Source organism: Asterias rubens, chromosome 21, assembly GCF_902459465.1.
Source record: "Asterias rubens chromosome 21, eAstRub1.3, whole genome shotgun sequence".
Lineage (NCBI taxonomy): Eukaryota > Metazoa > Echinodermata > Asteroidea > Forcipulatida > Asteriidae > Asterias > Asterias rubens.
In genome coordinates, this window is record NC_047082.1 from 1,715,655 (window position 1) to 1,739,791 (window position 24,137).

Here is a 24,137-nt window from a genome sequence, read left to right on the forward strand (position 1 = left end):
TTATTCGTACGTGCCGCTCGCATCCTTGGCACAATCACTCGGGATACAAGTGTGCTGTTGCCGAACGCTCTGTCCATGTTTCACCGACATGAAAATCGGCTTTCATGACTCTAATGGTGGGTCCCATCCACACCGATGCCTTTGATTGACAGTCTGCTGTGCAATCCCATGCCGGTTGAGTGTCTGTCCCCGCTGATCTGCCGTAATATGCGAGCTCTCTCCAGCCGCACTCCTCCGCTGTGGACAGCGGGGAGAGACGACATAGATAGAGAGAGAGAGTTCTCTGGCATCAGCACGGACGAGGCCCCGTCTGATGAGAAATGTTGCTCAAGGCGATGCACTTAGAGCCCGGCTGGCTGCCCGGCATTCAGACCATGGAACCGGTGCACAGCACACACACACACACACACACTCATCTCACATGCAGACAGTTGCTTCTGGCCCTGCTCAGGATGCTGCAAAATAGTTCATAACTCGATTGGATTTGCCTGTAACCATGCTTAATGATTAGGCCCTCAGAGCCTTCTTTTTCATCTCTCAGTCTAACCCCACAGTGGTGACCAGCATCTCCCTACATCATTTATACGATTTATTTTTTTCGGTCATGAATTTCATCCTGTACCATATTGAACTCTGGGTCGCTGTAAATAGAGCCTTCATTTAAAACCATGCGTCATTAAATCAGAGAAAATGCTGTGAGTTAAATGAGAGGAAAAGTGAGGGGGAAAATTCAAGAGAGATTTCTGCCGTGGGGCTTTTCTCTCCTATAGCTTGGGTGGTTATTTCATTGTTTACTAATCTGGTCTTAAGCCACAGCAGCACATAGTCTATCTTTGTCATCGTTTTCCCTGAACACTTCTTGCTGTAATACTCAAACGGTTAAAATCAGAGTACATTCAGAAACCCGATTGGGAAAATGACTACTAATGTATTATTTCCTGTGAACCAAAATAAAACCCAACATTGTCATGCGCATATCTTTGTGCATATGTTATCAAAACAACTATCGGGTCACCATGTTATATTCCATGTACTGACCCAGTTTAAGCTACCAACCATATTCCTAAAACATCTAACTCAGTTCAGCTGTTATATTTTGATTTGTAGAAATTCATGTTTTTAGTGTTTGTATTTTAGCTGCCTCTAATATACTATGTGACCTTGTGCTTTAATCTTCTGTGTATAGAAACTCTGTTCATGATTCTGCTCTATTATAAACATAAAATTATACACTTAAAATTAACTACAATCGAACTGATAGGTATATTATGAATAAATTTATTCTCAATTGCCACTCAATTTGACTCCTTACCTCTTCATTAATCATGATAGGAAGGCGAGTATGATGAGATGATTCAAAATCATTCCTCTTTATTTATTTCCTATTTTTGTTTAATGTTTCACCCTCCCTCCCTGTCATTGAATTAAATCCATGACCATCCGCTTCAATTCTTTTCTCATGGCACCATTACCGCACTGATGCCCTCCCCCACGAAACATGTTAAATTGATGGTTCCTCGGCAATCATAGTTTATGGAATTGCACCACCGGTAAAGTGTGGTCTTCAATTGATTACTCAAACACAAATATTAGTCTTTGCTAGCGACTGTTTAGCAATCAGGACCCGAACAAATACTAAAGACTCTACTACCCTAGTTTTGACTAAACGGCACCCACTGGCCGCGTATATAGACCCTGGCGAGTAGCTGCTCAGCCTTGTGCACAGATGGTCACAGTGTGGCTGACTCCCAGGGCCAATTCCCCCGCCGCTGTGGCGATGGTGTGTGCCGAAGATGAGTGGTATTTTAATGGGAATTGGCTTGACTCTCTGAGAGTGATGCGCAAATCCCACAGAGGCTCCCCCGGCCAGTCCATTAATGCAAAACCCCATTGCCAGAACGCTTCTTCTCTAGCATCCACGCTAAGAGCCTAAATGTACCAATTATTAACCCCTTCTCATAGATAATGATAGATGCCCGAATAGAGTGGTGGAAATGGGGGATTTATAATGCAAGATGGACTAGAACATGTACAGACAATGTAAGAAAGAGTTTTCTGAGATGCTTTTAAATTGCTAAATGGCCATGATGAATGAATAGCATTACTGAAAGTGTGAAGATGCACTCTCTACTGGGGATATGTTTTATTGTCCCTAATCTATTATCAATTCATGTAATATTTGCCTGCTGTCTGGTTGTGTCAACTGGGCTCGTTCGCAGGTTTGGGAATTATTGGGCAAATTATTTGATATATTCTGATGAAGTTGAGAGGTTGATTTGATTGACTTACAATAATTTTATTTTTTGTTTTTATATTGATTAGCTGACTTTTCATGCATAATTTATATTTATTCTGATCAGTTGTGACGGCTATTTTCCACTCGAGGCCACAAATACAGCTTAATTTAAAAAAATGTAAACCAATTTATTTTGGGAAATGTGAAATGAAAATGTATTTTACTTGAGAGAGACAAATATCTTGACATAAAGTAAAGTGGTGCTATGGTTTGTACCTCTGCATATTAATAAAATATATATACAGAGTCAGTTTTTACAATCTCCCAACACTATCCTAGTGTATTAATAAAAAATACATGTAGCTGGCAAGCCATCTTTGAAATTTGGCCTGACCTTTTACTTGGTGACCCTCCAGCAATTTCTTTTCAATATATGACCCCATTTCTCCCAGGATTTTTGTGCCTCTAAGCTGTTGTGAGAGAATTGCGCTGTAAAAACAAAACTGCGTCAGTGTAGAACCTCCTTAGTCGTGTCAGTTATGCCAGTGGCTTCCCTGCACTGTTAATGAAGTCCTTTTTCTATTTCGGGGCTTGGAAATTGGGCGACAATACTGTGCCATTCTGTCTGTACTCTTAACTAGGAAACAGTAAAGGTAGAACCTATTAGACCTTGTGTTAAAACACAGTCATTTCATTTCAAATTATACCCACATTATCCTTTAAGTTTTAAGAAAACACTGAGAGATAGTTATCAAGGAACAACAAAAACACAAAAGACAACATCTTGATTCAATTAGAACAAAATAAACAAAACATTTTTGTGTCATTGTATAATGTGATAAAATATGAAAGGACTGTTGGTTATAAACAGGCTGGGTGGAAAACAAAAACACAGATGGGTGTTGCACTGGAATCTTGCATACTATTTGTTCCTGACAAGATAGACACCCTGTATATAACAGTGCAGAATTCTTGCAGATATTAATTTGCTTTTTCCATAATCAGGGGCAAAACCTCTGTAGAATTTACCTCTGCAAACAAAGTACAAACAAAGGAGGGACAATATGGGGTCCCCAATTGCAGCTATTTGTGAAATTTTTCACCATACCTGAGTTTATTTGACCCAGTACATGCATATGAATGTTGTCCGAACCTCAGAACTATTGCAAGCGACCAAACACTAAAAGATTCTGATGGATACGGACAGTTGCCAGGGAATCTGTATTGCCTGGGGGAGGATAGAGTTCGCACAAATATTTCTTTAATGAGAAAACAAAATTTGTTTGTATGTAGACTTATAGAGAAGACAGTTTGAACTCTTGCTGCACAGCTTTGATAGGGCATTAACCCGTCATCATATACGCCCACTACAATAGCGGTAACACTGCCTCATAAACAATCACCCGCTGAACTGAAGTTCTATTGTCAATCACAGACACTCAGGGTATTTAAATTGATCAAAAAACCCGTATTAATCTGAATGATTTCATTCTTTTTCTCCTCTCTTTATGCTTGGCTGGAGAAAAGTGTTTCTGTTTAGGATTTTTTGTTAAACTATTTTGTTGTTGGAGCACAGTGTGTGGGGTCGGTTCGTTATAAATAGCGTAATAACGACAGTGGGACAAAGGCGTGGGGTGTTTTTTAGACTTGGGGGAGACAAGGGCTGTTATGTGGGGCGGAATAATTGGATAAAATTCGGATGACTTGGGGCAGAATACAAAAGAAGAGTAACCTCAGGGCACTGGCCGGTAATGAAATGGAAGATTTAGAGTGATGAAGTATAAATGGTGTTATAATTATATTTACATTCATAAAAAAAAAAAGGATTTGTTACAGAATCAAACGCCAGTAAAGAGAGCAAGAAGTTCAGGATTATTTTATTTGTCTTATCTTTTTTAGAAAACTGTCCAGATCCAGCACAATAGTGTTTTTTTGTATGGGTGATTATTTTATAACGGGTTTGGTGTAATGTGATGCATTTTGTTGGTTGTTGAACAAAATTACAAAATTAGCTCTTTTCAATAATGTATTGTTCATCTTTTTTGAAATGGTGAAATAAGTTGCTGTAAGATCAAACGGACAGTTGTAAGATTACTGAAAATACTACTAAGTACAATACATTCATTCTTTAATCAGGAGATTCTGTGATTTTTTTTATTGAAAGCAACTTTTTGACCCATTTAGGAAATGTAAATTTTTGAAATAGACCAACAAATAAGAGTGTATGTATAACTTATCAAACGTCAAATTACAATTGATAGATGTTATTGGAAATGCAATTAGCAAAGTGGGCAGGACTATTACAGAAATCGTGCTACCTGAATAGAGCAAAATTGTCCCCAAACCTCCCCGTCTTCCTGTAAAAATATTAGGACAAATTTGCTGTCCATTTTTTATCAAATTCTTATGTCATTCAATCTCCATCCAATTAAAAAAGGAAGAAAACAGATTTGTACCTCCCCTCCCAGGAAAAAATACCTGTTCCAATCAATTTGGGAAAAGATTTCTTGAAAAGTCTTCTACGTGGTTAGCCGTCTCATTAAAGGAAGATGCTGCTGAAAGTAACCACAGAGATTTCTTAACTGTAGAGTTAGTCATAGTAGGGGCAGTTCAGAACGTCTTTAATAGAAATGTTAACTTTTAAGAGTTTCTGGCCAGATTTTTCACTCACTGTACAATTGGAGTCAGGTAAGGTTCTCAAACCAGTCCGTGTGAGGCTACAATACCAGACTTTCTAATAGATAGTCTGGTAAAAACAGTTTGCCTTATTGCTGCCAAGAAAGCAAAAAATCAAAACAAAAAATGCAAATTAAAACCTTTTGCTGACAACAACAAAATACCAAGATAGGAACTAGTTGTACTAGTAATCATTTTTGTTTATTAACTTTTAAAAACTAGGTTATTGAAATGGAGGGTCTCTTCCTTAAACAAGTTATCTTTAAACAAATTTGTCTTCTGGAAGCTTACATTCCGACAAATATTATATTTTTATTTAATTTGTAAACAAATATTTTGATGCCAACACGACACTCTGCATGTTTGGCCAATATATTCTTAGTAGGAAATTTGGGATTGGCAAGTCTTTCAAACCAAACTTAAGATGACTCAGATTTAAATTTTTCATCAAAACTAAACAAAATGTTAGTCATATTTTATATCAAACTTTAATCAGAGTTAGTTTCAAGCTGTGTCCGTTGTTAACTTCCACAACAATTGTTCACAGGAATCTGGTCTAGAAGTTACTCGGATATTTTTGTCAAGTTGATGGACCGTCCGTCTAATATTGCATAAATTTATTCTCGTTTCATTTATCTTTTCCACGCCAGCTGCGTTTAAACTCCAAAGACGTTGGTCATATCTACTTGTGCAAATCCTGTGTATGCGTTCAATTTCCTACAGGATTATTTTAAAGGAAACCGTTTTTAATTTAATTATATGGTTTCGGTAAGTGCATTTGGGGAAACGTCTTCTTAAGTTTCGCAGGTGTGCCAAATTCGGTCTTGGTGAAGTTATTACGTCTTCAAGACGAAGTGTAGAAGAACAGAAAGAAAAAAAGTTGAGTCATGTTGGGTCGACCTCATCCATGACGAGATATTGTCACCTGACCTGATTCTTAGGCCTTACGTCTTTAAGTAATTAGACTTTAAATTGAGGTCAGATAATTATGTGGTACAGTTTAAGTGATTATCAGAGAGGTTAAGTGAACAATTTGTATCGCTACCAGACCCACTCCGTCACCCTTAACTGGAAGGCTGTCATCATCCAAAAAGATCCTGATTTCGGTTCCTAATTGTCGCTTCTTCTAGCAAGTAAACAAAACCATTTTCTTTAAATATTTCTCTTGGTTCTGTTTATTTTAATAGACTTTAAAGTGGCATCAGGAATAAAGAAAAGTATTTGAAGCACTATTTACTCAGTACTTTCCAAGGTTCTGTAAAAGTAAAAATCAACAGGCATATTACTCAGGTGGGACTCGAACCCACGACCTTTGCCATTCTAGAGAAGATGTGTTATAACTAGACCACCAAGTTCCCTTGCAGCTAAACGCAGTTTGAAGGCAAATTTTTGAAGCAGCTGGTAACACAACGATTTTTAAAAGATTTTAAATGACCGTGGTTGGTTTTATGATTCTTTTCTCAGATTTTGAAGTTGAATAATAGTGCTCTTTCTTTCTATAAAGCAATTAAAAACATAAGTCAAGTTGTTTAACTAATAAAACACAGTGTCAAGTATTAGATCAAAGTTATCATCAGCTTGTCTTGGCCCCAACATAAGAAAAACAAAAACAATTACCATCTTAACTCCCGCTCTTGAATTCCTTAAATAATTTTTCTCTAACCATCTACAAATGTCAAATATTTTTCATCATCTTGACGAGGCACACTACTGACAGTCGGAAATTTAAACCACGCCTCACGGTTTCCTCGGGTAAAACAAAAAGCAGGTCATACTAAATTAACTCAGAGGCAGCCGGGCTTGTAAGTCTTGTGCAAAAAGGAAATGTTTCGGTAAATCAAATTTCCTTAGCGACCAGCAGCACGACATAAAAAGGCGGGCATTGGCGGGCATGGGGATGACACACCTGCTGGTGTAATAGATTCCATGTTTTTTTGCCGCAAAATCTTGATTTGTTTAGAGGGATGTCGTTGCCATTACAAGGAGGTCTTAAACAATGTTTGTTTGGGAGGGGGACAAGGGGAGATTAAGACTCAGTGTTTTTTGACAATCGCAGTTTTTAACAGTCTTTGAGTTTCCGCACCCACAGCAGAGTTATGATCTGTATTATATAGATACTGAAAACAACACACCAACTTTTTGTAGAGAAGACTTTGAAGAAATTTTCGGTATGTAGTGCCTATGTGACAACAGCCATGGTGTCAATAATAACACCTCAATTTTTCCAGGGTACATGCTGGAAATTTATAGAAACATGCCAATGCAAAACAAAACAAATACTCTTTTTAAGTAGCACCCAAAGATTATCATAGGATTAGTAATAGGGACATCTCAGAAAAGTAGGTTCTATTACAGATACGTCACCTCCGATACCTACAATTGCATTTACAATGGACAAGCGCAAGCAACTGTTAACCATGTCAGCTGTTGGAAATTAGGACAAGTAGATAAGTCCCTTCCCCAGTCCCCTTTGAAGCCATCTCTTACTGATCTCAAATCAATAACGTGCCTTGCCGGGAATGGAACCTGTAACCATACCACAGACATTATTATTAGTCATTGTTGTTATAGCCAAGTCCATGTAAATTCAAAACCGATTTGGCAGTGTGAAAATTGAAAATCAGGCTTGCGACTGGTTCGTCTAATCAGAACACATCCTAGTTATAAATAAACGACCAAAGCATAGAAATTCAATGATAGGAGAGCATTATTACCATGAGCCGATTGACTCTTTGTCCTTCATTATCCTGAAATGTGAAGCATCTGAAGTTTATCGGGCCATCTTGCCGACCAAGACTAGGTCATCAACCCCCCAAGACATGCCTGAGATATTCTTCATACCAGCTTCCAAAAAAGAAAAATAGATCGAAGGGTGGAACCCTAAAATTGGTATGAGTAATTACTCTAAACTTGTCCGCCTCCCTGCTGGGTATCGCACGGTGGTACTTTCTTTCAGGACTCATTAGCCTGCGGCCGGGGCCCATTTTATGAAGTTTCTCTAACGGTGTGAAAACAGAGAGAGTTTGGCTTTGGAGCCAGCTGTGTCAGCTTTTAGTTTCAGATGGAGAAGTTCTGGGTTTTTATTTTAAAGGAAGTCTTTCTTATTTCATCCTTTGCCATTCATTAAGGCAAAAAGTGAAACAAAGATTTTCTGCAATAGATGTTAAATTTGCATCAGGGATAAAGAATATTATTTGCTGTTACCCTTACACTGATGTGTGTAAGCACTGTATACTCAGTACTTTCCCGAGTTCTCAAAAAAAAAAAATCACAGGCATATTACTCGGGTTGTATTGTTTGAGATTTCTTCAAGTTATGAAGCGTGGTGCATAACGCAGCAGGTTTTAGCTAAAGCACCCAGAAATAATCAGCTGTTGTCTACCAGTTCAGCTTTATTCAACTTTTCGGTTGACAAATGTTTGGGTGTGAAATTCGCCAGTGACCTACCTTAAGTTTGTCAAAATGCCATCAATTTTAGCTGCATTGAAATAACTGGTTTAATTTGACGGAGAGTTGAACCAATTTTCTTCCTTCCTTTCTGGTCTATTCATTCCCTTTGTGCCCAAAGCATGGGTCTGTGGAAAGTGCATCCGATGTCGCCGTACTTTGTTGTACTTTACCCCAAGGTTTGGGCTATTGTCCTTGTCCAACTCTCTCCCTTGTCCATGTGCCCCAGGCATTTATGTGTCAGTCCTTCTATTTGACGAGAACAGTTCATAATTATGCCATATTTCTCTCTTTTTCCTCTCTTTTCTTTACACAGTTTTTCAGTAGAGTTTTTTTGGAAAGAGAATTTATTATTTTCTCTTGGGTATATCTGCTGAATTGGAGGAAATGAGGCAATAAGTGGGGGTAGTAACTTTTTAAGCTTGAGGTGTTTGCTCTGGAAAAGTTTCTGAAAGGTTAAAAAATGCTGACGGACTTTCGTCTGGTTTCCAAGTGTGATTGTTTTCTTTTTTTTGCACTGTGCTGAAATTTGGGGGTAAGGTAGGCTGGGTAATGGTATGTCATAAAAGCTGTGGTTAGCTCACGTGATAGGATTACATTGAGTTGTGCGTTTTGGAGAACCAAAGTCGGGCTTAAACATTGTGTGTGTAAACTTCAGACCTGGAGTTGGGTATCGATAACTGGGGATCTATAGTGTAACACCTCAAACCATCCCTTCTCTTACTCTCCCCTTCCGGACCAACAGCCTTTGTATCTTGCCTATTTTTCTGGTTTTAATGTTAACTTTCCCGCGTTGGTTTCATGCAGATGTGCAAAACACATGTTTATAAAGTATCTTTATAAAAGATTTCCATCATTTGTAGGAGGTGAGGGGTTGTACTTTCAAATCAATGTATCAAATATTTATGTCAAAGGCTCAGTATTTTCAACAAATACAGTGATAAGCATACAAATAATCTGTTACAAATAAATCATCATAACATAGATGTTGCAGCTGGGCATACAACTCCCATTCATATGAGAACCAAAAAACAAACATTGTTTGAGAGTTTTTCTTGTGGGTTGTGAAAAGTAACAAAATGTCAATTGTCATTGTGTGAAAGCTTTGACTCCAATTTCCCACAGCTGGTAAGCGGTGAATGGTTTCTTGTAGGGAATCTATTTACCAAGAAGGGCCCAATTTCAGAGCTGCTTATAAACACAAATACGAGCCATGCGTGATAATCTTGCGAATCATGATTCGGGTTCATTTTATTTATTTTTGTCCAGTAGAAACAAGTAAAGCATCATTTGTTTTCTACTCATTTACAAACTCAGGGCCCATGTTCATAAAGTTTTTCAGCAGAAATAGATGCTTAGCTAATTCTTTTGCTAGCAAAAATTAGCAGGGAACCAGTCACTATCAATATACATTACCTTGTATCTTGGTTGGTAACCTGTTTCTGCTAAGTAAGAGTTGTCTGTGCTGAGGAAGGAATTGGACCCATGCTGTGAAAGTAGCAGGAATCTGTCATAAGCAGTTCATTTCTTGTCAGCGCTAAGAACAACAAAATTTCCTCGTCAAAATTATATATTTTACTGAGATGAAAGTTTTCTATGGCGCATAATGAGCCGTTTCTTGTTTGGTTTAGAAATGTAAGCAAACAAACAATTGAAAGTGTTGCGTTTGTGGGAGGTATAGAGATACAAGGGATAGATGACCTAGGTCCGATAAAGGCTTGGTATCCCAGTAGATGTACATGTATACCTCTACCCTTGTCAGACGCTCACACGCTATGCACAAATCAATGCGGGTGCAAACATGCCCTTAATGTAGCATTGTCAGTGGGCTGAAACATACGCCTTATCGGTCCGCGAGTCGCTTTATGTCCGATCATGCTACGTAAATACCAGAACGTGTCTCGACGTTTACCCAGCAGTCCTCGTTGGGGGGTTGGCAACGGGGTGGATTTCAATCCCGATTGGACGCCCCTTAATGGCCGTTAAAGGTGAATTAGCATCAGACTTTTTTTCTTTTTTCTTTTTTCTCTCTTTTATTTTTTTAAAACCATACTTTACAAGATAACGATGAGAAAAAAGGTAGACGAGTAGTATGCATGGACGAACATCGCAAACACCATTTGTCATGTTTTGACTGAGTAGAGATGAGACCTTAATTGCCAGCAAAACAAACAAATCTTGCCTCATTTATACAAGTACACCGCGCTGTTCTATTGGCGTTATATCGGATGATGTATTATCATCGTCGCCGGAGGATCGCGTTGTTCTTCACCCGGCCGTGTTTGGGTCTTTTTGTTTTTGTTCCTCGCCCCGGCTATCTGTAGTTTTGACTCAGGGTTTGTGATTTGGTATGCATACATGCGTCCTGGGTGTTTATCTAGGAGGGTCTAGTGACTTTATCGGACGGAGCTGGTGTTTAAAGTAGAATCTCACCATCTTGTCAGCTTCCATTCTTTTGATTCTCCCTCATGGGGTTGGGAAAGGTTAGGCCTGGATCTGACTTTGGAAACTTCTAATAGTCACTTTAAAGTGTAGGATGTGTCACTTTGTTTACATCCAGCCAGCCCACGCATGCCTGGAAATACCTGGGGGCCAGGGAGGCCTGTTGCCCTGCTCTTGGCCTTGGTGCCCCTTCAAAAGTTTCCTTAGAATTTCCAACATGTACAATTATGATGGATGGAGTTTTGTAGTAAATACCATGTAAACCCTCTTTGAGTATATGAGTAGTCCTGAAAAGAACCCAATGGTCTATGTTACATTTCGACCATGCTATGTTCATCATCAGGAGGTACATTTGACAACTTGTTGTAACAAATGTAATATATATTATAGTAAATTACAGCTTGTGATACTTTAAAGTCAAGATTTGGGGGCAGTATTTCCGTGGAAAAAGCTGACCTGGAGTGACCTATAAAAAAAAACAGGTTGTCAATTTACATGTAATGGTTTTATTGTTGCTTTATCATGATTTCCACGTTTTTCAACTTTCAATCTGAGAGCCAAACGTCATTTCCCACTGCCAGGAAGGTAGAGGGTTTTCCTGTCAATGCAAATATGAAATACAGTTGAAAACAAACCACAATGAGGAAATAATGTAATGTAATGTAATGTAATGTAACAACTTTTAAATAAACTCCACACACCCTTATCAAAACAGGATTGCTGTTTTGCTCATTTTTTTGTTTGTTTTTACTTTTGAAATAGAAGATCTGCTTGTAATTCGTTTACTTAAAGAGGGACTCCATGATCATAATGAGTTTTGTGATAAACTCATTTTTCAATAGATAGAAACAGTTAGAAGTTCCTTTTTTAAAGGTGTAAATTATAAATCTATTTTACTCATTCAGAGCAAAATTTGAAACACGACCTACAAACTTACAATTTCCCCAAAGGATGCCCTCTTCCAAGGAGAAATGCCAAGGAGGAAATGCCTTGGTTCCCTTGTCCTTTCAAAACGAAGCATACAGGCATGCAAATTAGAACTTTTTTGCAAGCAAATCACAATATTTTAAAGATAACCTGTGCTTAGCACTTTGTTGTTGACTCTTTTGAAATCATTGTTTTGATTTGGGCTGGGTTTTGGAACTTGCACCCCTTTCCCATTCCCTGTTTCCACCAATGAGAATTGAGTCATAACTTCTGATTGAACATAACAAACCTACTTCGTGTCTTTAAACCTACAACATGAAGTTTTACAAGTTTTTTTCTATCACCACACCCTTAATATAAATTCATTGGCTGATGTAAGCCTGACTTTTCATACACATTACCAAGTTGACCAATCACGGCTGATTTAGGAATAAATTAGGCTGATGTAAGAAGTTCCTTAACGGAGAGACTTCCTCATTCCAACACACAATATATAAATCCAAGATACACACTGCTTAGCCAATTTCCATCCTACCTCAGTGAGTGGCGTTCACAAATTTTACTAGCGCCGTATTTCAAAGAAATTCTCCAGCCTCTTTGGTCAGTGAAGGATATTTAATACACCTCTGACTTTATAAATGTGCCCTCTTACTTTAGGTCAGTGTGAAATATTACTTATGATTGTAATTTTTGTGGGTGTGATTTGCAGGTAAAAAGAGCCAGGACAGAGAGTGACGGAGTAAGTGAGAACCACACGCAGTCAGCAAGCAGGTAAGAACGCTGCATAATATCACATCACTTTGTTTTACCATAACCTCATTGTGGTTTATAACCTCCAGTAAGTGCAGAGCGCAGCCAACTCTCTCTGATTCTGCAGATAATTCCCTGAAGAAGAAAAAAGTGTGCCATGTTCTGATAAACAAAATATTTGAAAATCTCCCTGATTATGGAAACTTTTTCCCATAGTATGTTGAATGTAATCCTAAATATCTCCCTGATTGTTGGACACAATATCTGTGATTGCAAGATGTAAATATTGGTAGCTCCGCTGGAAGTGCTCTCTGCAAAATGAAAATGACCTTTCCCTCTGACAGTCACAATTCCAGACCTGGTGTCGTTCATTATAAAGAAGAAAAGCAACAACTTTTGGCTGTGGCTGTGATTGATTGTCACATGAATGTGTATTGCATACATGATGTCCATCAGCCAAAGCTCTAGCCACTCATTCCAACGCAGCCAAAGTGTCATTAGAATGGTTCCAGGAGGTTCTATACACATTTCTACAATCCTTCTCGGATACTCACAGGAACTGTCCTTTTCTGTCATTGATGTAAATCAACAGTCGTTAAAGAGTCGCTGCAATGACAGCCCTTTGTTTTGTGCCATTTAACCTTTTTATAGTGTGAAATTAATAGTCTGATCAGTGAAAATTCACTGTTAAATTTCACTGTCAATTTACTGTGAGTTGAGTTGCATTTAACTGAAAACTGATTCCTACTGACTGAGTTCCTGAAAGATTTAAAGGGGAACTTCCACAGTGTATTAAGTCTTTCAATATCAATAAATCTATAAAAAAAAATATATCAGATTTTAGACAGTTGTTTAGGAACAAACATGTGACAGCTCTATAAAGCAAGGTGTTTATTTGCCACATTTTCCATGGTATTTGGACAGGTTTTACTGTTGAATCTCATCAACACCAACTATTCTTTCATTTCTGTTGATTGTGTACATTTGTCATGTTCTTGTGTCAATGACAACACGGCTATGATTACAACATGTCATCAAACCCTACAACAAATTTATTATCAGCTGCGCTTATTTGTTTAGACTTGTGGAAAATCTGTTCAGAATTGTTTTATCTCTGATACTTTGATTTCATTGTGTAAATAAGTTAGCTGCCTACCTACCCCCTACCATCTAGCCCTATTATCATCGGATGCAGGCAGGCTGCTTTTTTTCTTGGAGAAAAGGGGCAATTTTGGCGTTTTTTTTTCACACTGTAGCTTCCAGAGAGTAAACCATAGTGGTTATAAACCACAGAAAAACGGCCCTAGAAACCATGAGTAAACCATGGAGCAAAGCATGTATGTGTAGACCATGGTGAACCGAGCTGAGGCAATCATTGGGTAGTTGCATCAATAGGACCATATAGAAGTGACCTTGCTCTAGTGTTGCTGAAAGGTGCTAATTAACACCCAAAGCCCACACATGTAGAGCTTATCTTTTGTAATCTCTGTGTTTACATTGTATTCTCTATTAATAACCACATTTTTGACAGTCTTCCATAAAACCATGGAGGTGATAACTATCTACTATTCTTTTTGAGATGACACTGTTTCCAAAGGATTCGTTTCTAAAGTCTCAACATCAAGTTCATTATCAGAAAGCAATGTTGTTAAAACATGTTTATTTAGATGGAACAAAAAGTAATCACAAATATGGGTTTTTCCTATGAAATTATACAAGAACTGTTTACTAATTCAAAAGGATCCAATGATTTTGTCCGTTCCCCTCCTGCCTTGTCCAGTTCTTATACATATACAATATACTGTATGTTATCAGCAGGAGCCATTTCGAAATTTATTAAGCAGCAATATAAATAATGGATTGTGTACAACTATGGTGCAACATACAGCCGTGATCACTGGGGACCCAAGATGTGTTGAAGCCCATCCGAGACGGTCCCTAATTAACTCTTAGACAAAGGGATTTAGGATAGTACCAGGCCTGGCATTTTAACATGCCATTCAAGTTGCTTGTGAATAGATTTGTCTTGTGGTGGGATTTTTATTTATTTATTTTTAAGGAAAGGGGGGGGGGTATTAAAAAAAAATTATTAGGAGAGAGGTGGCGCGTTGATTGATGGTTTTGTTGTATCAGTTTGTGTTATTTTTAAAAAGCACATTTTCAATGTGTTTTCATTGTCATGTTTGTTTTGATTTGGGTGGTCCCTCAAATGTCAATCAATGGTTGTATTTGATGCAATTAATTTGTTCCAAATTGCCTTAATGTGTTTGGTAATATTCAGTTGAGGAATTTAGGGTGTTGTTTCCCCGTTGTGTGTGGATCATATTATTATAAAAAGCAAGGCCTTTAATTTTGTTCTTATAGGGGCACAGCATTTTTCCATGAGGATAATTTAAATTTAAAGCCAAATATTTAACTGCAAAAAGACCCTTTGACTAAAATCACAAGCTTTTAATTTTATGTCAAATAATGAAACAGCACTAGACTCTGGGAAAGCACTGAGTTTAGGCCTAAAGTGCTTAATTGTGGCTTTTTGGTAGCCAAGTGGATAAGAGCACCACACTGGAGCTCTTGTGTGTCTGATCAGCTGAGTGTGGGTTCGAGTCTCAATCGTTGCTCTTGTGTGTCTGATCAGCTGAGTGTGGGTTCGAGTCTCAATCGTTGCACTTGTGTGTCTGATCAGCTGAGTGTGGGTTCGAGTCTCAATCGTCTCTTTTGTGTGTCTGATCAGCTGAGTGTGGGTTCGAGTCTCAATCGTTGCACTTGTGTGTCTGATCAGCTGAGTGTGGGTTCGAGTCTCAATCGTTGCTCTTGTGTGTCTGATCAGCTGAGTGTGGGTTCGAGTCTCAATCGTTGCACTTGTGTCCTTGAGTAAGGTACTTTACCCTAATTGCTTTGGCCTTCAGATGAGACATTGAAGTCCCATGGGCTAGTATAGGATTGGTAGTGCACATAAAAGAACCCCAGACACTTATCCTGGAAGAGTAGGGGTGAACCCCGGTGTTCCTGGTTCACATAGCAAGCACCCTTGTTTACATGTTTCCTTGGGCTTTCAAGCTACGTTTTAAGTTCACTTAAGTATCCTTGATTTTATCACAATATAAATGATAATAACATCGATGTATAGATAAAACACACATAACAATATTTATCCCTGATGGAAATTTAACCCTGATGCTAATTAAACAACTATTCATAAATACGCCAGACAGTTTCTCTACTCCTATTGGTAGAGAGTGCGTCACGTGGGGGTGTTTAAACAGTTGATAATGACCAGTGTTAATAACCGGCTGGCTTCCGCGTGTCAGGCGCGCAAGATTATCACCCAGAACGCAATTCGTAGCTATTAGTAACAGGGCGTAATCTACTTCTTAGCGCAATTCGACCCTGCCGGCTTTAAACGGCCGTGTAAGAACTTGTCGCTACCCTCTTATTCCCGTATTTAACACACAATAGATTGATGTTTAAATGAAATAATTACTTAGCAAATGTTTCCAACACGCTTTTGATTTCTTCGGCAAAAACATACTGGAAGCTGAGGTTTTTTCCTCTGCATTTTCTTGAATGTCATACCCGCAATGTTTACATGCAATATACTGAGTATGAAAAGTGCAGCGATTAGTTATATTCAATAATTTTGCCAACTTTACCAAATGCTGTGGTTCGGTCAACTAAATACACAACAGATGGTAGACCAGCGGTGCAACAATCTGGGTTTTGCTGGTATATATGAAGGGCCTTAGTATACCTAAGCTTGTTCTTTTTCTGCTCCTTCTTTGTTCACACCAAAAAATGTCCAATGGCAAGAATGAGCTTGGTGAATTGTGGATCAATAGATATGTGAAAATGTAATCACATTGATTTGATAATTGGCTGATGTTTATTGTTTCTTTTTTCTTTTGTGGATGTATTAATTATGTTGCAAAGTGTTGGTGTAATGTGAGTTTTGTTTTGGGATAAAATTATAAAGAATCAAAGATCGTATCAAAAAATGTGTTTCCTAACTCAAGAATAAAGAGCTCTTTGTTAAAGAAGGTGTTGCATCTTATTTACATAACAAAGACTAGTCCCCATTGTTATTACATGAAACAATGGCCCTGGTGATTCATCTATTATAAGTACATGGTCCCTTGGTCCTTCAGTAGTGGTAGAGGTAGTTAGTGGAGGAAGTCTCCCCCCCCCCCCTTCCCTCAAGGATAGCTCCACAGCAAGACCAGCCCAGGACCCTCCTTTCATTTGTCACTGCATTGTGTGGTAGGCCGTGCTGAGTGGTGTTTCTCACTAGAGATACAGATGTTGGAAATCCCAGTGAATTCTGACCACAAGTTTGCCCCCGTGGACAGGATTATGCGGTGACACTGTGGAGGACCGATCTCATTGGTTGGGAGCGCTGTTGGAGGGTTGGTCTTAACAAGCTAAGGTTAGCTAGACAGTGACTGTTAGGTTGTGCACACTGTATAGTAGGACTAGTACCACACCACACAGTGTGTGGAACGTAATGGTATTCATTTCATATACAATCATTGTGCCGGCGAAGTGAGTGGTAACCCTTGCATGATCATCATCATCGCCCATCAAGCAGACAGTGTTTTTATCTTTTAGTATAGTAGCGTGGTGATAATACATGAGTAGTCGATGAGATCTCTACCTGGAGATTTATACCTTATACTACTCACAGTGAGAACCCACTACTGTATACACTACACCAAGGAGGAGTGTAAACCAATGCACAAGGAGAACGCCTTTACTGGGAGCTATTTATTTTGTGTTGTCCCATTATACTGATGCTGTGTTGTTGATGGTGTAGAGACTAGGCCAGGAGAGCTGTCTATTTTTAATGGGATGGTGAGTGTTTCTTATTTTCATGATGGCTTTATCATTGATTATTGAAATAGATAGTTTAGCATTAAGTCTTTAACAGGAGAGCAGTCATGTTGGACTGGTTTATAAATCTAGTACTTGTAAGACTCAAGTAGCGTCTCTGAATTGATGACTTGTGCAGTGGCTACGGCCAGATTGCTGAAAATACCTATTCTTTAATGTTGTCCCTGCTACCAATGACCATGCATCCATAGCCGTAGCCAAAGACATCTCACTCAGACAAAAACGTAAGTTAAAGACTCTTAAGTTTAATGAAAACCGTATAAGATGGTAATACACATTACGGCAGAAGAACTGACAAAGATCATATTTTATTGTAAAGAGCTGACACCATTACAGACTTGTGACTGTTTTCTCCCAGGAGAAATTAAGAAAATGATGCATTATCCGACCGCCACCATCTCCAAAAGATATTATTGCATAGTCTAAAACAATTCTGGTGCGATGTGCAAGATTCATTTTTTCTGGCCTGATACTTCACAGTGGCAATTGCCTCTATTGCCCCTGGTCATTGCCTTGGTGCTCCTTGAAATATTCCAATAGAAATTTACAATTCCCTTCTAGAGGTGTCCTTTACCAAAGAGAGTGTCCTTGCCCTTAAAGACACCAGGCATCAGGACTGATCATTATTATGGGGGTAGTTCTCATCTACTAACTTTCTGATAATTTCAACCTCAGTTAATTTACATCTTTTTGAACATTCTTGTCTGATATGTTAAAGAGGTGTGTAATTTCAGATCATTACCGTTAGTTGTGGGAACTTGATCAAGCCGGTGTGATCAGGTTTTCAAAATGATCTTGCTAGTCTGACACAAGGAAGCTACACTTCCTTATTTCTTACAAGTCAAATAAAAATCACAATTTTTTACATGAGAAAGGTCAGAATTAAGGTAGTTTTGTACGGCTGTAGAAATTGTTGAAGTGTTAAAAAGAGCTCAAATTTCAAGAAAATATTTATAATATTTCTTCTGTTTGAAATGTTATTCTTGGGTTGAAAAAGACCATTTGACTGGACCAAGATTGTGGTCTCCAGAGTAATGCCCTTGTTCTACCCACTGGGGTACTTAGCACTAATGTTGATGGTCATCATGTTTTGTCAATATCTTTGTTGGGGGAGGTGTATCAATCAGAAGCCATTGAAACTGCTTTTAACTTTTAGGAGGAGACTAGTTAAATAGTTTTGTTTTATTGTTAAGGTTCCACCGTCGGACTTGTTTGGTTGTGGGGTTACTGTCCCAGTTCTTTACCACCCAAACTCTGATCAGTGGCCAGTTGTCCAGAAGATATTTGAAAACCCTTTTGAATCGATTGGAAGAGACACAAACCGAAAGATGCAAAAAGGAAACAGGAATATTGTATCTGAATTCTTATAGTTTGTAAACTTGGTGCTAATAACAATTAATCTGTGCACGTTTTCATCTGAAATACTGCCATTTTCAAGAGAAAGGGTCCATCAATGATCAATCTCTTTTATTAATTTGCTAAACTCAAAATTTATACATTGCCATTCATTCTGTCTGTTATGAATTACAGTCATGTCGTTTGTAAAAGTTCCTTCGGTTAAATTTACATCCGTTGTGGCGATTGTTGGGGTTTCTTGCATATTATACTAAAACCTGTTTTAAAACAAGATTGTAACTGGAAGTATAATCATGAAAGTAGAATCAAAACTCATAATTTTCATACAGTTTTGCCTTAGTAAAATAATACAAGAGCAAGTGAAACGCTGAAAGGGTTGTTTCTGTAGATATATTGTGTTGTTATATTGACAAAAGATCTGATTATTTGCAGACATTTTATAAAAGGTTTACATAGACAAATGTGTATTATCTATATAAAAAAACCGAAACCAGAATTGTTGTGCTGAATTTTATAAAAACTTTCATTTGATGACGGATAATATATATAGTGCTGCAATTCAATTTGACATTTGATGCTTTACCTATATATGTGTATTTCAAATTTGTTTGATAAAACACCGCATCACTACACAATGATGTAATTTCCCATAAGTTGATCCCTATTTCATCATTTTATGAGGGGGACATTTTAAGCTGTTACCACCCTTGAAAATATACTTATTATACAGTAGTTGTTCATTGAAGAGTAAAATTTAATTGGAACCAAAACTAAAGTAGTATTAGCCAGATTAGTTTTCAACAAAACTTGATTGAGCAAATTTACTTGCTCAACGAATTTAGCGTCATTCTTTTCATATGGGCTGGTATAGTTGTAGTAAGGGCTTCACAGAACTGAATTGCTGATGGCAAAACATTTCCAAAATTTCCCCTATTTTTCCTAGGAAGTAGAAAACAGAAAATTGAAGGCAGTGACTGTTGTAATTTCTTGAGAGTTAATGTGAAAGTGCTGAATCAGGATGTATTACAAAAGCTGTTTGGACTTCATAATGATTCGACAGGTTTCTACAAAGTAAATAAATAAAAAACTCAAAAAATCTCTTTAGTTCACTAAATGTAGAGGCTTTGAACTTGTTTGTTTTCGAGAGAATTGAACTAGCTGTTGCAAACTCCTTACCAGGATGAATGGTATAAATGCAAAAAAATAGTGGGTGCCCTAGTAGAGTATTTCTCATAAATATTTTATCCTTCGAGAAAGACTCCGCTAGGGTTGAAACGTCAGGCCACTTACTATTCCTTGCAGTATAAGTTGTTGTGTATTGTGAAAAGTTCTTGCAGACATTGTCTTCTAGATGTGCCATCTAAGGAACAATCAAGTTATGTTCCTTAGGTAAAGCATGTAGTGATAGGAGCCAAGATTTGTCTATTTCTGATAAAATGACCTGTATAATTAATGGACCATTGCTTCAAATCACAGCAAAACTTCTCCATCCAAGGTTGAAGATTGAAGAAGGCATTACATTTCAATCAAGACGCTGGTATACATGTTTATTTGGCCCTCTTCTTTGGAAATCTGCTGGGTACCTGTAAATATTTGCACATTGAACTTTTTAGATAACATCTGGAACCTTGTGTCGCAGTAATCTACAGAAAATCTTCTATTTTATTCACAATTCTCCAGTGATATAATAATATACTTATGTGAGAAACTTCAAGTGTGATGGATTATTATTGACATTTTACCAGGTTTCAAAACCAAAATCACATCTTGTGCTGACGGCTGATACTGTTGAGGTTTTTAGAAAACTTGTTTGGATGCTGGCCTCTTCCTTGTGAAGAAGTATCAGCGTTTTTGTCTTATAGGCCATGGGGTGATTCTGTGAAGATGCCCGTGATGCAGGAACAAAATCAACGCAATTTGTAAGGAATAGAGTGCCTACTTGTAATGACAGCTTATGACTGTTACTTGAATTTCTGTATGGTTAGCCTAAAATATCTTTGTAAACCGTACCAGTAAGGAATGATTAAGTAAATTCCAAAGTATCTATGCATATCATAAGCAATACAATCTTAACTCATAAAAATACCCATAAAAATAATTAACGCGGAAGTTGCTGCTACCAGAAGTTTGACTTTATCCTTTACTGCCAATGTTTAGTCTGCAGGTTTTGTCCACTGGTTTTGTTTTGGTTTGTGTTTTTCTTTATTTGTTTCATATTTATATTAGCACATTCAAGGAAGCTTTAAAATCACATTGAAAATGTTTCACTTTCATTTCATTCATGGAACAAGTCATGTGACGCGTCATGTGATGATGAGTCACCAAAGAAACTACATTACTTACTAAAGTGGTTTTTTATTCAACTTAATGATATTGGTAAACCCCACCCTTTGAAAACAACTGTAAAACTTCAGTGTAGAAATGAAACTGTGTACAATTGAAAATGCTTGACGTTTTAAAGGCAGATGAGCAGTGAAGACAGTTGCCAAGACTGTGCTGTTGTCCCCCCTTCATGCTTTCCAGTGAAAGTCTTGCCATATTCATGCATTCATTACTGCATGCCCCTATCATCATTTCTAGACTGCTCAAAAACACTTTTTATATAAAATAGGAGATCCAAAAGCCTTGGAATCATCAAATTGACGAGTCTGGCTCAACGCCAATCTAGGTTTGTTGGATTTGTTGACTGTGAGTCCATCAAACTCAAGTACCGTACCAACTCAGAGAAGACTTCGGAGAATTTGAAAATATATAGATCATTCAAGATCAAGCTTACACACTTATTGTGCTGGTAAACTAAGAAGAGAGTAAATTCAAACAAATCAATTGTTTTTTCTTTACATACCCAAATAATGGAACACTTTCCACTTTATTTTGAGAAGTGGAGCATCTACTCTCTTTTAACGAATCCTTGTAACATTACAAGGAGACTCCAACAAACTCTGCAATCTTTTTTATGTTGACAGCTGTCACAGTGCAAATTTGTTTGAAGAATTTCCCTCCGCAAGACAGAAAAAAAAATTCAATAATAATTATTCTCTCATTACATCAGCACCAAGGAAAATATGGAATATTCTTGTAACCCGAACCGGTCACGCTTCTGCGAGGACTTGTACTGTAGCAAAGAATCTCCGCGGACTTGTTGACAAGATCCACTTAAACAATACGAAAACAAACTTTGTTGGGCAGTGGTGACGGAGCGACCACATCAAAGTCTTCAGCAATGATTTATCTCTGAACTCTGCAACCCTAAGACACTGTCAAGAATTTGAGAGTGATGCCAAAATGTAGAGAGGGAAAACAGAACTTTGTCACATCATCAGCTCAATGTTCTTGTCTCCTTGATTTCCTTCTGAGTCATGTTTTATTAATAATTCACTTTAGAAATACACGCTGAATTTTAGGAACAGAATCTGCCACAGAATCGACCACTAGCCTAGATCTTCTCTCTGTCAAAATGTTGAAGAAATGTTTATGCCATCATTTTTGTGTACTGTTTGCTTCAAATTTGTCTATACAGGGTGTCCTTTCTAGACTTTGGTAATTTTAGGGAGTGAGGACAAAACTTGGTTTAATAGGACTTCAGAGAAATACTTTTGGATGAAAAGTGATTAAGTTGATCGTTTTAGTTTTCTGTTTCCACATCTTCAAAATGAAAATGGTGTAGAAATTACTGTTTCTTTTTGATTCTGAACGAGAATGTCGAAACGATTGCCCCATCTCTTGCTGGTCAAAATGTCTAAAAGTAAAACAAAACAGGGTCTAATTTTGATAAGCACAAATACTAGTCAAGCACTTTATCATATGCAACTCTATGACATGGGCCCCATACATTCATGTTGTTTTGAATGAGGCCTACACACATTGTTTATACTAATTAGGCAGAGACTTCCAATCTGGCAAATTACTCATCCTAAAGTCTGTGTTATTTGTTTTTCTCCTCTCTTAGGTCTATGGAAATACAGCAGTTGGCCAGTCCACATAGTCAAGTGTCTAGTGCCAACGGCAATTCACCCCAGCATGACAACTCCACTGACAGCAATTGCTCTGTAACAACCAATGGAACAGATGGTGAGATAACTGCTCTTTGTTTTTCAGCCCCGAGATTATCAAACAGGTCATCTCATTGGACGCTGCCCTATTGTTTGACCAAAAGAGGGCACTCTTTTTGTCTTCAATGTTTGGGCTGTTATTTTGTACAACTGAACTTCTTGCATTGTCCGATGTTTTAAATCAGTATTTTAGAAGAGATCCAGATGATGCCTTTTTTTCTTCTTTTTTTTGGAAAAATATAACACTAACAGAATTTTTTTATGGCAGTCGTCATTTTAAGTTAGTGCAACAAAGACAAACGATTTGGTACCAGCATATTTCGCCAACTTAAGGGGCCACTCAGAATGGTCAGTGTTAAAAAAAAAAATGATTTGTTTTCTTTCCGAAATTCTTTTGACTCACCAACCCACTATTTTAAAGAAAAAATAGTAAATTGACATTGACTATTCTGAATGTCCCCAAGTAACCTTTCAGTTAATTTCTTTTTGCACAAATGACAAAATTAATCTTAATAGAATTTTCTCAGAGAAAGCATTCTTTCAAAGGAGAGCGTTAATAAGTACATGCAGCTTTTTTTAATTCCTAAATAGTGCACAAGATTTAAAGCCTATTTTGTGCTTCCTGAAATCTGGCCCCATCTCATTAAGATTTCGGACGAATCTTACTCGCCTTCAGGTAATCTTAAAAGCACTCATAATAATTATCAGGATCGGGAGCGAGAACGATGTCTCACTGCGTCGAATATTCTGCCATTTGCCCCCGTGGCCACAAACAACTGTTATGACCATAGAAAGAACTTGGCGAACCAATTTCATTAATTGTGTGGGTCCAGTAAACTGCATGTATTTAGTGTTAAGACGCGTATTAGTTTCTGCTGAGTCTGTGTTTTTAGAATGGAAAGGGGAAAAAACTGCTGCAATATTTCTTTGTGTTAGTCCATTTGGGGGCGGGGAAGGTGTGTCACACCCCCTTCAATCCACCCTGAGTTGTTACACCTTGCATTACAAGAATCAAATTAATGCAATTTGTATTAATTTTTTTTTCTGCAATTTGCAAAGAAACCAAACCTGCTTTGTTCTGCTCAGTTGCCATTGTTGATCAACTTGGCTAGTTCAGGAAATCAAAAACAGCAGGAAAAATAATAGTTACCTTTTCAATATCCATTCGGCATGGATACACCATCACCTTTTTAAAACTTTGATTATTCTGCTTTTCTCAGGTAACCATGTTTCTATGGCAACAACAGCAGAATCAAGCGTGTTGACGAGTACGGACAGTTGGAATTCAGTTCACACAGCTGCCTCAAGTAAGAACTTTTCCCTCCAAAATATTGTGTGTCTCTGTTCTACAGACTCTTTGGAAATAT

General features: G+C 37.8%; 1 protein-coding gene across 6 annotated transcripts in view; it reads left to right on the top strand.

Moving 5' to 3' along the window:
• LOC117304427 (eyes absent homolog 1-like) overlaps positions 1-24,137 on the top strand; it is an 86,731-nt gene that overhangs the window by 7,081 nt on the left and 55,513 nt on the right. For 5 of the 6 annotated variants that reach the window (XM_033788879.1, XM_033788880.1, XM_033788881.1 and 2 more), the window contains exons 2-4: positions 12,438-12,499; positions 22,668-22,789; positions 23,991-24,077. In XM_033788879.1, coding sequence (XP_033644770.1) covers positions 12,438-12,499; positions 22,668-22,789; positions 23,991-24,077 — 271 coding nt within the window. Of the gene's footprint in view, positions 1-12,437; positions 12,500-16,966; positions 17,324-22,667; positions 22,790-23,990; positions 24,078-24,137 lie in introns of those variants that run through there. The other variant, XM_033788885.1, reaches the window with a different exon arrangement.